Consider the following 16153-nt stretch of genomic DNA (forward strand, 5'->3'; position numbering starts at 1 on the left):
ACCAAAAGAGTTTGGGGAAACAATTATGCTTGCAATGACTAGGAATAAGATTCAAATCCGTCATATGCATCATTTTTCTCCTCTTATACTAATAGGACAGCCACCTGGTTTTCTTTCAGGTCTTTAAGTATGCCAAAGTCTCCTCTCAAGACCTCTGCACGGGCTGTTCCAATGCTAGCCAACATCCTCACCCTCCTCCTTTCTGATTGGCTCCCCCTTCTTTTGCTAGCCCCACCTCCACCTCTCCGATTGGTTCCTCCGCATTACCTTCTGTGATTCCTTCCCAGGCCATCCAGTTCTCGGTTGTTGCTCCCACCCACATTGTTCGATAAGTATTTGTTGAGTAATTAATTCTAAGGGCCAAGCCCATAAGAAAACAGCAGTGAACAATACAAAGCTTACCTGTGGGAAGTTAGGGAATATGACAAAACAAAATGAATGAGGTAAGGAGGCAGAGTGAGGAGAGGGAAGGGAGGATATTGTTTTAAAGAAGATGGGCAGGTAAAGATTTTTAAAAAATTTTTATTCCCACATAAAAGGAACAGCAAGTTCAAACGCTCTGGGACAAGGGTGTGTTTGGAGCATTAGAGCAACATTGTGTGTTGGGGGGTGGGGGGTGGGGAGGGGGAGGGTGGGAACTTGGTTGTGGGAGGGGAGATAAGAAATAAAGCCAAAGATATCAGGGGCCAGGTCACTCTGGCTATAAAAGCCACTGTAATTTTGAATTTTACTCTGGAGTCAGATGGGAGCCTTTAGAGAGTTTTGAGCCAAGAAGTGACACATCTGACATATATTAAAAGAATCTCCCTTGTTGTCTTTCTAATAATCCTTGTTTCTTTCATAACATTACTAAAACAATTTATAACTCATGTTTATATGATTACTTCTTTAACATATTTCCCCTAGTTAAGCGCGGAGCGCAGCTCTTATTCAGAGAGGACACCATCCAAGCAGAGTAAGAGTAGAGATCTTGTTTCTCTTCTTTTAACCATGAACTCAAATGCAAGCATAGTACGTGACATACAGTATGTGCTCAACGCATATTCATTGAATGAACTAGCTGATGAATCTAATCTCTAGGATAACGGAGCTCTAAGTACATAATTTGCAAGTACACACACATTTTGGTCTTTTTTTATATTCCTAAATGGCCTGGATATACATACCTAAGCTTTCTGTAACAGGAAGAAATAAAACATCAGAACTCAACCAATAATTAAGGCGCTTACTCCTAGACACTGTCACTCATCTGAAACATTTTACATCTTTAGTAGCAAGTGCAGGCTCAAGACATTACACTTAAGTCTAGAGTAGGTAATGAAATGGAAACATGGTAGCAGAAGCTAAATTCAGAATAGTATCAGAAAGTTACAAAATCTACTGTTTAAAGATGGCCACCCAATTTCTGAAGCCCAGACATTTTTGGAGTCCTCCCCATGTGCCAGGGACAGTGTTAACATACCAGGACTCCACAGATGAATAAATCTGGGCTCTTTCTTGTGAGAATTCACGCTCTAATAACTCATCTGTACAAAGCTTTACTGTTTGCAGCTCTTGCCCACATATTTTAACTGATTACACATGGATGCGAGTAAAATTTTCCAGGCTTCCTTGGAAATCTGAATTTACACTAACTGGGATATCAACCCATAAAAAATGAGATGGTTTACAAATCAGCACAAAGACTAGTCCCCCTTCCCCGCCTTCAAGACAACAAGGGGGCAAACATCCCCATTACACATAGGGTCAGTGAAAACTACTCTGGATCCAAGATTGCTAAAAAAACCTCAGTTCTCCAGGCTTTCTCCAGAACTACCCAGAGCAGCAACAACTCAGTGAGAGTTCCCAGGGAAGCAAGCAGCAAGAGGCACAAAACTGGCTCTGTGACAGTTCAGAGAGGACACCATCCAAGCAGAACACAGCACTTGAGCACTTGGGCACCTCCTGTCCCTGGGCTGCCAGGAGAGGCATGGGCTTTGGAGAAAGCCAATCAATAAACATGGATGGGATCAGGACAAAGGAATCCAGGATCCCACTAAGGGGCCCAGGAAGCATTACAGTCAGCAACAACAAAAAATCCCATTGACATTTTATTTGAGCTAGCAAATGTCTAATAAGAAACCCAACAGGTCTTTCTACCCTTCTCATTTCCCAGAGATGAATGCAAAGATCACAGCAAAACTGTTAACAATATTTAAATACACACAAACATATGTTTCACCAATAAGGCCATAAAAATATCCTCAAGCCATTTATAAATAGTTACACATATCAGAGAGGTGACAGACTTCAACGTTTCTTCTTCAAATATATTTTCATGGTTACACACACCACAGTAATTGTTAAGGATTTGAGACCTCCCTGTGATATATATTTTTTTGCCCTATGTAGAATCCTACTTTATTTTCAAGTGACATGGAAATATGAAGACTATTTTAAGCTGGTTAATTATTTTATAGGCGGAGTCAGGGCAGACAGATGAATCGGTACTTCAGTGTATTTATGGATCATTAATTTCTGACCATTCCTCTTTTGAATTAAGATTTGTAAAAAGAAAAAAAAAAGTTGGCCATCATATGCTAGACTCAGTTTGTTTTGTTTCCTTAACGTATGGCCTTATCAGCTCTGCCACAGCAGAAGTGATTCCAAATTGCTTTATGACACACTTGGATTTTCTCCCGCTAATAATTTCTCCTTCCTGCCCATGACTGGCAGGCTTCTTCCACACTGCAGTAATGTGGGACAGCTAATTATCTACCAATCCACCTTGCTATTCCACACTTGGCAACTTTTATCTGCACAGGACAGCTGCACTCTCCCGTTTGAAGTGAAATGTCAGTCTCTGCTAATGCAACAAGACTTACATCACTAATGATGTCTCCACACTTTGAAGAAACAACTCAAAGCCTAATTAAAAATTCAGATTCATTCTCACTGGCTTGCTGATTTTCCCTGCCCTTCCACCAGGGCCTTGGAGTATCTTTTAAAATACTCGATGCAAAAAAAAAATTGAAAAAAAAAATATCCAAGGGGAATCCAGAAAAAAAGGAAAAAGTACTGGAGTCTTGGGCTTTGACCTAGTCTTTAAAATAACTGTTATGGTTGGAACAGAATCAGGATGTTATCATGTACAACAGATAAGAATTTCCTCCACTGGCTTCTATACAACAATACAACAAAGCACACTATTTCCAGGGAAATATGGACCAGAAGCTACTTTTCAGTTGACCTACACTGGTATTTGGGTATCGGAACTGTTCTAACTGTAATTAACTTAGAAACCATGGGACTATGTAAATCTGAAGTAGGGGAAAACTTCTTTTGAATTCACAATGAAGAGGGGGAAGTTAAAGAGGCTTTCAAATGACATTTATTCTGTTTCATTATCAGATCAAATAAACAACCCCTCGAAAGTAATTATACTATTACAATTTTCACAAAAGAAAGAACTTCATACTTCTAATAACTAGGGAGAGAGACGCAATCCTGAAATTCAGTTCTAAAATAGCACTCTTCCTCAAAATTACAGTAGAATTTTGTTCTGAAGCTTTTATATAAAAACAAAAAAGAAAAAAAAAATCACAAAAGTTGTTCCTTCCCTAAAGTTTTCTTTTTATGCTTTACCTTTTTAATTAAAAAAAAAAAAACTTTGGTTTGTACAGGTTCATAATTACAACCAGTTATTGACTACTTAAATTTGCTGTTTTAAAAATATCTAACATCACTGTGGTCTCAGAATTTTTGCATTTCTTCAATGGCTCACTGACTTCTAAGTATTAAAATAACAGCTTAAAAAAAAAGTCATCTGTCAAATGAGACTATCAGCTGTAAGTTCTCAATCATAAAAGAACTAAGCCAAAACATTTTTTGTTTTCAAAAGAATAAATTAAAATAAAGCTTCTTGATTAAGTCAAGTTTCCTTTTCATTTTAAAGTAAACATCTCTTGGAAAATGAAGCTCCCATGGGATAAGTACTGTGAAAAAGGTCCAGAAGTAAGAATCCTAAAAAGTCAAGACTTGAGTTCAAGGTCTATCATGTACTACTGGTGTGACCTTGAGAGAGCCACCGCCCATTGGGCCTCTGTTTCTTACCTATAAAATGAGGGGTGGGGGAGGTCTGACTTTCTCTCTGGTACTTCTAGTTCTCATACACTTCATCAGTGGATCAGGGAGAAAAGATAGGCTCAGGGCAGGCCTGCTGAGCCTGGGTTTGTACAGCCCCTCAGGGCAGGCCACAGGACACAGTGGGAGGCCAACCAGCCTGTGTGCAGGTCAGAGGCAGGGAGTCTGCAAAGTAGGTTCTCATGAAACTGGACTGGGGAAAGGAGAACCTAGTTACAAAGCAGGCCCTGGGGACTGGTGGTTGCTAAGCATTTAGCTAATTCATTAAGCTAAAACCTAAATGACTTCAGTTGAGCTTTATAGGCACTAAGCTCCTCTTTTCTCCAGGTTTCTAGTTCATCTCCCCCAGAGCATATCTCCTCCAAAGACAAGACTCATGCACAAAAAAGCAGCTGGTTCCCAACTGGAACACTAGGAAGCTTTGGCCAGCCATGTGGAAACAAAAGGGGAAAATCTACTTGAGAATGTGAGCCATGGGGCCACATGACATGAGCCGTAATCTAGCCTGGCTCAAACTTCTACCCCAGACTGTCCAATCGCATGGGGCAGCCTGTTCCTCCCTCAAGCCAGTGTAAACTGGGCATTCTGTTGTTACCTGCTATATATCTCACTGCCATGAAGGATCCATGGATTCCACTATCCAGTCTGTATGTTTCTCTGAACTCTTCCTGTGTCCTTTCTTCCCTCTAGTTCTCTAAGCTCCAAACCTTAAGGCCATCTTTCCATTCTCTGAAGTGCCATCACAAAAGAGTCTTCTGGGAACCCCACCCTCTGGCTGCTGCTGCTGCTAGCCAACTCCTATTCATTCTACTTTTCCCAGAGGACCTTCCAGAACTTCCTCCACCCCTAAACAGGTTAACATCCCTGAAGTACTTTCTCCAAGCGTCTGCAACTTCCTTTTTCATACCATTTCATTGCCTTGGAAATAAACTGATAGATATCTCAGAATGAACATGATGCCTAGCACCAAATAAACATTCAAAGACTGTTTAAGTGATTATGACGACAGGAAGCTCATCTCCTAAAACAACCCAATTTAGCACTCTATTCTGTGAGAAATCTGTCCTTGCTATTATACAGAAACTTACTTCCCCAGAATCTTTACACACAAGCACTGACTTTACCTCCTAGAGCTCACTGAATAATTCTAATCCAGACACTGCAAATTGGTGGCCTCTGGCCTGATCCAGACAACTGGCATGTTTGGTTTGGACCACACAGTGTTTTTTGTTATTTTAATCTGAATTAGTTGCCAACATTTTAAGAATCAAGAGATTTTGTTGAAAACCCAGAGACCCAGCTTCTCCTGAAAACCACAGTCAAGTGGCAACACTGGCCCCACACTGCCACATGGCAGCAATTGGCAGAGCTGGGTAGCACCTGCTTTTCAGCCCTGGCATGTGCCCTCCCTTTCCAACAACCAACACCTTTCCCTAATGATGTACACCTGGCCTGCCTCACTCGGCCTAACTGAACCCTGGAAATGTTAGAGTTAGCAACCCCGGGGTGGGCATGGATCTTGATCCCGTATTTCAGCATTTTTTCTACACTGCCTTGACCCATTCAAGTTAGTTTAGCTTCTCTGATAAAACATGAGCTCTAGAAGGGAAAGCACTTGACATTCTATACTTTCCCCTCCACTCTCCTGGCCTCAGATTCTACAGTACCATCTGCTGACAAACTCATCAGAAGATAATTATGTACACAGTCAGGCTTTTCTCTTCAGCCTCCTCCCTTCTCTTACAGTTTATTTTGCTTTGTTCCTTTCTCCTTCCTGCCTTCCATCTCTGAAATAGGGAGAAAGCAGGAGTGAGAAGACACGGCTCAGACTATAAGCTGGCCACTAAGAAAACTAAGAAAACATGAAAACTCACAGCCTCGTGGGGAAAGCCAGGCATGAAAATGAGGGCCAGATGGCATGTGCCCAGAAGAAAAAAAGGGTCCTAGAGGAGCTTCCCAAAAGAATCTTAGGTGTTACATCTAGAAGGCAAAGGAGGCTGCTGGACAAAGGTACTAGCTATTTTGTAAAGGGCTAGGGGATACACAGTGGCTCAATGGGAAAAGAATCCACCTGCAATGCAGGAAACCAGGGTTCAATCCTTGGGTCAAGATGATCCCCTGGAGAAGGAAATAGCAACCCACTCCAGTATCCTCACCTGGGAAATTCCATGGACAGAGAAGCCTGGTAGGCTGTAGTCCATGACATGACTGAGAGACTAAACCACCACTAACACACAGCAATCATTTTGCTCAGGCATGTCATAAAAAATTTTAAGTATATACCCTCCAAAATATTTGTAATGATGGACTACAAATTCTATATACTAGTATATCAATATATTATGCCTATTATAAGACATAATATAGAAATTAAATAAGAATGCAATAAAAATGTTACAGATGAAATTATGGGATACCTGGAATTTCCTTCAAAATAATCCAGGGGAGGGAAAGAGCAGGTAGAGGCAGAGATGAAACCAGCCTGACCTCAAGTAGATAGCTTGTTTAAGCCAGGTGAGAGGTACAGGAACGTTTTTATGCTCTTCTCTTTACTTCTGTATATTTTTTCAAATATTTGTATTAAAAAAGCTTAAAAGTAAATAAATAAGGGAATTCCCTGCTGATCCAGTGTTTAGGACTCCATGCCTCCACTGCAGGGACCACAGGTTTGATCCCGCATGCTGTGTGGTGTAGCCAAAAAAAAAAAGTAAATAAAATGACTCTAATTGGCAGGTCTAATAGTTTCTTCATAAACCTCAAAGGATGGTTTTGCATCACATCCCTGAGGTAGGTGCATCACACTTTGGTAATCCCTGGGCCAGAGGACTGACTACACTGAAATCTGCAGGTTCTGAAGCTTAGATTTCAGTTTCATTCCGGCTCTGGAGCTGCAAAATTTTGTTGCCTTCCAAGTTCTGTGCCCTGGCACCAAACACACTGTCCATATTTATTTCTGCTTACTGACTGCTCCTACGTTAGACTGTGTGCTAAAAGAGATTCCCACCCCCACCCTTCATTAACCAAATGAAGTACAAAGAAACTCAAAAGTAATTTAATAATATGCTGGAAGTCACAGAGTTAATAACTAGTAGAGTCAAAACTGGTGCCCTTTATATTTTGACCGCCAATATACTTTTATGCCAGGTTGAAGCAGATTCAAAACAAATCCCATTGCACTTAATACCAAACTTCCAGAGTTCTCCAAGGTTCCTGTTGGCTCATCCACTTAAGCTCAAGGAAGGAACTCTTCAAGCAGCAACCAGAAATAGCACCAAGTTATAAAGTGTAAAATCATCCCCTTCCCCTCCCCCACACCCCTCCAGATTTAAGTACAACTGGCAGGAAAAAGCTAAGCACAGGTGACACTGCCAGCTAAGACAGTTATTAGTGGAGAGGAACGGGAGGAAGTACTGATACTAAGCACACCGGGGAGAGTCCCTCAGAAGTGATTCAACATGTTTTTCTTTGCACTCATTCTTAGCGAGTTCAGTTCAGAGTCATCCACCAATGGTCAGTTTTGTTCTACTCTAAATGAGCAATCTCAGAAGAAAACAAGGCTGCAGCTTTCCCATTAGGGCTTACACTACACATAGGGCATAGAATCAAATGACATTATTTGCATTTTTTTTCATTCCTAAAATATCCTCAATTGCCTAAGTACATATTCAAATCATCCTAAAACATACAATTCTTGGTATGATGGACATGGCTAGGGGGCAAATGCCAACCTTATCTAAACATAACTGTAAATCAGCATGAAGTTATAGTAGGGCCACCAGGGTGTTGATGTCAAATAACCACAGAAGCTCTAGGTGTGATGGCTGGAGAAATAAGACATGGGGCCATATGCAGAGGTACAAGAGTTACAGTCACCCCCACTAATCAAGCATTTAAGACATAGCAACTCCCTTGTCCAGTACCACCAAGGGGCCTTAGAAATGTCTGAAGAACTGCTTATTTGGTTCCCTTAATGTCTGAGGCTGCTGATGCTTTCAGGACTGCCCTCTGTGTGTGGCAGATCACTTAAAAGGCTGCAGGAGGAGTAGTCAACTTCATGACCTCACCAGATAAGCTTGGCAGCCCTCCTCTGTACTTCCATAATGCCCTGTTCCTCTCTCCAGCATGGTACTAGCCCACTGGTTTCTAACACCTCTCTGGCCCTCACTAAACACCTCCTTTTGTATCTGTCTGCATCATCAGTTGCGAGCTTCAGGGCACAGACCAGATCTTATTTACCTTCTACCCCAGTTTAAGCCCAACCCAAAGCCCCTCACAGAATAGAAGCCTCTTCCAAAATTGGTTGAATGTATGCAAATATGAACAATGAACTTAATGCTGTTCTAGGGCATACAAGGAGAAGGCAATGGCACCCCAATCCAGTACTCTTGCCTGGAAAATCCCATGGATGGAGGAGCCTGGTAGGCTGCAGTCCATAGGCTCGCTAGGAGTCTGAGACAACTGAGCGACTTCACTTTCACTTTTCATTTTCATGCATTGGAGAAGGAAATGGCAACCCACTCCAGTGTTCTTGCCTGGAGAATCCCAGGGACGGTGGAGCCTGGTGGGCTGCCATCTATGGGGTCACGCAGAGTCGGACACAACTGAAGCGACTTAGCAGCAGCAGCAGGACATACAAAGTCACTTTCAGCTGCAGCCACTATTTACAACACTGGTCTATATTTTCAGTCAACACCTCACCCCTGCTGAGCCCATCAGTTCTGTCCTGGCTGCCTCCTTTCCTTCCATTTGTGGTGAAGCTCCTCAGTTTGTAATTCTGGCATTTCTTCTGCCCATATTGGAAGGATTCTCCCCACCCATCCCCATTCCAGGCCCCATACAGCAGCTGTCTGACCAACCTGCTGGTGTGTCTGCCAAGTTCACAGTTACTATGCCCAGCCCAGCAGAGCTGAGTTAGAATTAACATCAAGGCGGGCAACCTGGCTATGTGCCAGGTTCTCGCTGTTAGGAAGCCTGTATTGTCATATAATGTTAAATGGGCCTTATAAGTGCCTGGTGAAATGGCTCCCAGAGCCAGATATGCCTTCTAACAAGCAGGCATTGTTGCCTAACTGTTTTACCTGTGCAACCTTACCTCCACCTCCAAATTGTAAACTCCTTAAGGGGCTGCACTGGAATATCTCCTTTTAAATCCACCAAACACTCAGCTAGCACAGTGCTCTGTGCCGAGTCAGCTTCTAAGGAAATCTCTTTACTGAAGAACAACCACAACTGTCAACAGTTCCCAGTCCCAGCTCCACATCAGCAGGTGCTTTCACATGCACTATTTTCATTAAGTCCACAGAGCGGATCTCTAGGAAGAATCATCATTGCCACCTTTACAGACAAAGATCACCTAACTTCTAAAGTGGCAGAGCTGGAACCCAGGTTTCCAATGTGGAGTTCTTTCCACTCCATGATGCTCCTTCGTTAAAAAAAAAAAAAAAAAACACTTTGCATGAAAGAAAAAGCAGAAGCAAGGCTCCTTGAACACAGCCATTCTCTGCTCCTAGATCTCAATGTCCATGGTTTCACTCCACCAGACCCCTGAGGAGACGATGATTAGGTTTTTGACTTTTATCCATGATGTATGAGGCCTGCTGCCAGGGGGGTAGTATTCAGTGACAACTTTCCCAAGGCACTGGCAAAATTAGTTGGTGCAAATCATTTAGAGATTTTTTTTTTTTAACTTTGTTCATTACTAAAAAGGAACCACAACAAAAAAACCATGAGCAGGCAGCCACCATGAGAAAAACCTTTCCAAGAAAATCTTTAAGCTAGGCTGCTTTTCAAACTTTATCAGCCAGCACAGAAACTATGCCACAGGAAACTACAGCGCTGAAAGAAGTCCTGGGTTTTGTTTTTGTAAAATTCTTCCTTGTGCCTGTCTTGTGAGAGGTGACAACAGGCCTCCCTCTTGGAAGTGGCTTTGCAATTTCTCAAAATTAAAAATGGTCTTTGGAGAATTTCAGCAGCAGTGATGTAAAAGTCTGGAAGTAGGTTTTTAATGTATAAACAAACCTACACAAAGTTTCTTGTCAAAGAATATGCCGTCCTGAAAGGTCTGCACTGTACTTGACATGCCAAGGTCAAGTGAAAAGAGTAGATCCCTTAACTGAGGGACGGACATTCTTTTCCTGCACAGGGAGAAAACCTCTCCCCAACTCCCTCATATCTTTGGATGGAAGTTTGACCCTACTCACCTTAACACCCACATGAGGCTACCTGTCTCAGAGCAACAGATTAGCTCCACAGCTATAATGTCCAACATGTCACAAGGAGGGATTATATTATCTGCACGTTAGACAGCTAAACCCACATAATTTCAGGCCCACTGAACAAATCCCAGAGGTTTACAGAGGAAAATTTGAGGCTCGCAACCTTGTTTTAAGGGCAAGAAATGTAACCTGCTTTAGATTTTATTTTACAAATATCTCCCCCGCCCCAAAAAAAGCTGGCAGTCTAACAAAACTGAGATTTCCCCCAATTTTCCCAGGAGGCAAGTGGCAGATCAATGTACAGCTCAAGAAGAAGAATTTAAATACAGTATGTGCTGCTCCTTTTAAAAAGGGAGAGAAGCCACTTCACATTTTGCCAGACAAAACCCTGTCCCCAGGAGGCCAGCTTCCACAATGAGGTTGCAAAGGTGTTAGAAAGAGGCCAGTTGGGAAGAGATAAAGAGCCATTTGGGCACAAAACCCCCACTGATCAGAGCTTTTTTTTTCCTTCTTCTTCTTCTAAAGTGTCTCCTTTTCAACAGGGAAGCCTTTTAAAACTACATTTGTTTTGGATCCCTACCTGAAAGACAATGTGTTGGGATCCAATTTCACCTTTTGTCAAGGATTGGGTGAGAAACAGTAAAACTGCTGTCAGCATCTTAGAAAAAGCTAGTCCTTAACTTATATGGTGGTGGTGGTGGGGGACCCTAAGGTCCCCTGCCCAGTCCTAGTGATGGGATGAAGGTGACAAATGCCTGCTAATCTTAAGATCACTGTCCAAAACTGCAATGTGTTAAATTTCTTTATTAAAAGAGGGTCTCTATGCAAAAACACAATTGTTTGTCCTCTGAATTGAAACATTCATCAGTGGAAAAAGAAACCCTAGTTTTTTCCCTAACATTTTAGTTCATTTCCTCTAAAAGTCACTTGACTCCTGAGAACTCTGTCAGCAATCATCAGAAATAAGAAAATGCATATGGAAAAAATTATAACAATCTGAACCGAAAAGATCTGCATAGAAAAGTTCAATGATGTATCTTAAAAGTTTGTCTACTATTATGCAAATGAAGAAAAATCGGACTCGACTGCACTTCAGGGCTGGTGTCTGCACATAAACACAATTATCTTTCAGGCAAACCATCCACTCCTAAAACAAAACAAACCACCCAATAGTCTTCCACTACAGCGGTAAAGGTCGGTGGAACTGACTTTAGGAAAATTGTATCATCCTTGGAGGAGACTGGTGGTGGTTAGGGAGGGAGGGTAAAGAAAAAAAAAATCAGAAACCGGAATCCCAAGTGACTTTAAAACACCTCTCCCGATGGGAGGTAGAAAGGTGGTCACAGTAGAATCGAAATCAGAAACCTCTTCCGAGAACACATTCCTGGAAACTTCGCTCTTTCGTAGACCACATGCATCACCATTATTATTGTTCGAATACAGACGAGAATGAGGTTACTTTACAGAAAAATGTTACAGCAAGTATTTCAGATTCGGAATGTCAGTTCAACCTCTCCTAATCGAGTGGGCCTTTCCGGCCAAAGAGGTTAAAATAACGGCGAGATAGAATCTCCAGGTGGTTGCTGTTTATCAATTTTTTTTTTTTTTTTTTTTTTTTTACTACTGTTGGTTATTAGTAACATCTTCAGGATTCCTTACTAGCCTTGGGCAATCTTTCTTTAGCACCACCACCACCCGCCCCCCTCCCCGGGAGGACGGACCTGGTAAACATTTGGAAAAATGGGAACATTATTCACTATGCTTTCTTTTTCCTCCACCCCATACCAAAAGGCATACACAAAACAAAACAAAAACATTCGGACAGCGCGCAACCAACAACAGCGGAAAGCAACAAAAAATGTCCCCCACACAGCACGAGTCGGGAATCTACCAAGAGTCTACCAGGCCAGCCCCTCCCCCAAGGCACCCGGGCTGGGAGGGAGAGCGGAGTTCACTCGCCGGACGGTCTCAGCCGGGGCCCAGGTGGCCCTGGAGCAGCTGCGCACGCGACGGTGCCGGCCCTCCGGGTGCCCATTCGTGCGCCTCGGTCGGGGGGACCCGAAGAGGTGATCAAGGGGGTATAGACTGGGAGCCTCGGAAAACCGTCCGAGCCAGGCGGGACCGTCTGCCCTGGGATGGATACACAAAGAGGGAAAAGGGGAGTTTGTAGGGGTGGCGGGGTTTAAAAAAAAAAAGACTGCGGGGGAAATTGGTGCAAATTAGGAAAGGAGGCGCGAAGGAACCTGAGAATCCTCGCCGAGATAATGGAGCTGTGCCCGGGGAGGAGCATGGGAAGTGGGTCCTGTGCAAAGGGCAGGGGCTTCTGCACAGGAGAAAGAGAGGGGGACCCAAGAACTTGGAAGAGGAGTTGGTGTGTAGTTAGGGGATCCACGCAGAGGCCAGAGGTGTCCGGGGCAAAGGGTGCTCTGTGCATGCCGGCGAGGTCGGTGCTCGGTTAAAGTGACCTGTACTGGGGATGGGACCGGGCTCTGCGCAAAGGAGCGAGGCGGGATGTGCCTGGCAAGTTCCCGGGCACAAGGGGTGAGGGGGGGGGACCCTTACCTGCATGGTGACGACCCCCAGCTCTTCCGCCGCCAGCCTCCGCATCTGGCTCGCCAGCACTTGCGCCTCGTCCAGGATAGAGAAGTCGGCGTCGGCCCCGGCCCCCAGCAGCCAGCCCACGGCCAGGCAGAGCAGCCAAAGGGGCGGCCGCCGCGCCCCGACACGTCCGAGCGAGCCCCGACCCCCGCGGGCCAGGGCGGCCGCCCCTGCCGCCTCCTCTTCCTCCGGCTCTCGGGCCATGCCGCCTCCCCCAACTCCCCGCCGACGGGCTCCAGGAGCCGGGAAGCGGGGAGGTAGCCCCGGGAGGTGCGCCCAGGGCCCACTCGGCGCACCCCGCAAAACTTTCTCGCCCTTCTGCAGCAGCTTCTACGCGCCCCGGCAGCTCCTAAACTTAGGGGGCGCCCAGCTACGGCGCGGGAGCGCGGGCGGCCACCATCGCCGGATCGGGCGGCCGCGGCAGGAGAGGAAGCAACCGCCCCAGCCGTGTCCCGGACCCCGGCGCCGGCGCGGCCCCCGCGAGGCGGCGGGCAGCTGCGAGAGCTGCGGCGTCCGCACCCGGTGCGTGGCCGCGGGGCTCACAAGCCGAGCCGCGGAGCTTTCGCTTCCCGCGGGTCCCAGCGGAGAGAGGCGGCGGCGAAGGCGGGCGGCTGCAGCCTGGGAGGAGGAGCGGCGATCGGGCTTGGTAGGCTGGGGCAGCCACCCGAGCGAGCAGGGAGAGGTTTAAAAAAAAAAAAAAGCTGAAAGAAAGAAAGCCAGCGGCGGGGGAAAGGGAGGTGTCTGGTGCCACCACGCTGCGCTCCGGCTCCGCGCACTTCCCGGCCCGGCGGCCGCCGCGGCTGCGGTGATTTATGGAAGCGGGGAGAGAGGCGGGGACATTCCCCCGGTCGCCCCTCCTCTCTCTGCCCGGCTCCCGCCTCAGAACCGGCCCCTGGAGACGCCGCGGGCCCGAGAGCAGGCTCTCGGCTCGGGTACCAGACCTGCAGAGGGTGGGGGTCCCTGGAACCTTCTGGTTGTCGGGGACAGCTACCCACCCCAGCTCTCACCACCTCCGCCCCCGCGAAGGGACTCCGGGATCTCACCCATCGAAAGTCCCTTTAAGTTCTAGGACGCTGGCTTTCTGCCTGGCAGAGATTTGTGAAGGACCGGAATGCCATTTGTGCATCCACTGCTCTTCTTCGGTGTTATTAGTAACAATAGCCAGCATTCGTTAGATCAACGGATCCCTTTTTGTTTTTAACCAACTACTGTGTGCCCGGCCCAGTGCTCTGGGGTTTGTATACATTATCCTTTAATCCTCACCACATCCCTGTGAGGTATGTATCTTTATCCCCAAATTTTAGGTAACAAAGACTGAGGCTTAGAGAGGTGGAATAAATTGCCGAAGGTCACCCAGGGGATAAGAGGCAAATCCAGAACTTAAGCAGTCGGAGACTATTGCTCTTAAATAGGACACAGTTCTTTCTGTCTCTTTTTGGAAATGAACCATCTGATCTCATCAAAAGCAAAAACAAAACAAAACCCAAAAAACTACTGAGCTGGAATTCACTCCAGACATCTAGTCTCTGCAACGGGAGAAGGGAATTTACTTCCTTCCTGCCTACTCCTGGCTTAGGCTCTCTGAGAAATCACCTGTTGGAAGCACCTGAAACAAATAGATAAAGGTTGGGGTGGGGGGGGTGGTAAGGTCACCATTCTTCCAAGCCAGGTTCCTGCTTGTAGTTTCCTAGAGGACAGAGTCATGCCCAAAAAGGTGAAGGCTGTCTAGCAGAGGCCTTAGCAGGACTAGAACCTGGATTTGGTGCTCTTTTCACTTTACAGCAAAACCTTCTGTTTTGCTTCTTTCATGGTATTGTATTAAAAATGCAAGCTTTCTCTGGCCCATTTTACCTCAAGATTGTTTTTCAGTTCTGAGTTCCCCAATCAGTGCTGTCTCTGCTATACTCTAACGTTTTCATTTGTGATGCTCTCCATTCTATCCCCCCTTGAGGGGCACACAGGACTCTTGGAACAATGTCATTTATTATGTGCAACAATGCTTGTTTTACATAATGCTTCCTGGAAGTAAGGTAAGCTCGTTGAAGGCAGGGACCAATCCACTTCTCCATCATCCACACTTGGCTCAGTACCAAGCACAAAATAAGTACTGTAAAAATGATTCTTGAATTAATGATGGGATTAAAACAAATCTGTCTATTGTCTTCCATCTCTAGAATTGACACTTGGTATCAAGAAGATCCTATAACTGGTTATTTTTATTGTTATACCACGGTATGTGATAATCAGTGATACAAAACATATTCATCCCTGTGGTAAGTGGAAGAGGAAAAAAGAGAAAACAAAAATGGTAAATGACAGCTAGCATTAATTTTTTGTCTTAGAGTCTTCAAGGTACTGTCATCAAAATTGCCCTAACTCATCCTCTTTCTGAAACTCTTTCAAAATGGCTTCTCCATCTTTAGTCAGCTTTTATATGTTGCTATTTCTTGGGTTCTATTTCTTGGGATTCTAATGCTATGTCCCCTTTCTAACTTAAGTTTTTTTTGAGACCTCTCATGTTACACCCATGCCTACAATTATTACCAAGACAGCAGAGTATTGCAAATTTCTAGACAAATTTCAATCTCCCTTCTGAGTGGGATTTCCAAAATTCTGACTGTTTACTGGCTTCTCTACTAGATATAGGTGGCCACTAGTGGTAAAGAATCCACCTGCCAATGCAGGAGACATAAGAGACAGAGGTTCAATCCCTGGGTTGGGAAGATCCCCTGGAAGAGGGCATGACAACCCACTCCAGTATTCGTGCCTGGAGAATCCCATGGACAGAGGACCCTGGTGGGCTACAGCCCATGGGGTCACAAAGAGTTAGACACGACTGAAGTGACTTAACGTGAACACATTCTACTAGATACATTTGAACTAAAACTCATTCCTTCTTTCTGCTATCCTCCACCTAAATCTATATCGTACTGCAAATCTGGGTAGATGTCACCCATGCCCCAAACTAGGTACCTTACTCCCCCCACTCCCCCCATATCCCTCATCCATCCCCTGCTCTCCATCTGTATCCCATTGGTTGACTTCAGCTCCACATCACAGCTTATCTATAATTATGACCACAGTCTCCTCTCAGGTCTCCATGGAGACCACCTCACTCCCATCCTTCTATTCTCCATGCTGAAACCAAAATCACCTTTCTAAAAGTCATATCTGAACTTGTCTCTCACTAACCTAGACATTTCTGATGCCCCATCACA

General features: G+C 45.0%; 1 protein-coding gene across 3 annotated transcripts in view; it reads right to left on the reverse strand.

Annotated features, from left to right (window-relative positions):
• Positions 1 to 13739, reverse strand: part of CACHD1 (cache domain containing 1) — a 233652-nt gene extending 219913 nt beyond the window's left edge. For all 3 annotated transcript variants that reach the window (XM_081486538.1, XM_081486537.1, XM_081486536.1), the window contains exon 1: positions 12900 to 13739. In XM_081486538.1, coding sequence (XP_081342664.1) covers positions 12900 to 13139 — 240 coding nt within the window. In that variant the 5' untranslated portion in view covers positions 13140 to 13739. The remainder of the gene's footprint in view (positions 1 to 12899) is intronic.
• Positions 13740 to 16153: the final 2414 nt, after the last annotated feature.

This window comes from Giraffa tippelskirchi, chromosome 5, assembly GCF_054371585.1.
Source record: "Giraffa tippelskirchi isolate mGirTip1 chromosome 5, T2T-mGirTip1v1.2.pri, whole genome shotgun sequence".
In the NCBI taxonomy this organism is placed as follows: domain Eukaryota; kingdom Metazoa; phylum Chordata; class Mammalia; order Artiodactyla; family Giraffidae; genus Giraffa; species Giraffa tippelskirchi.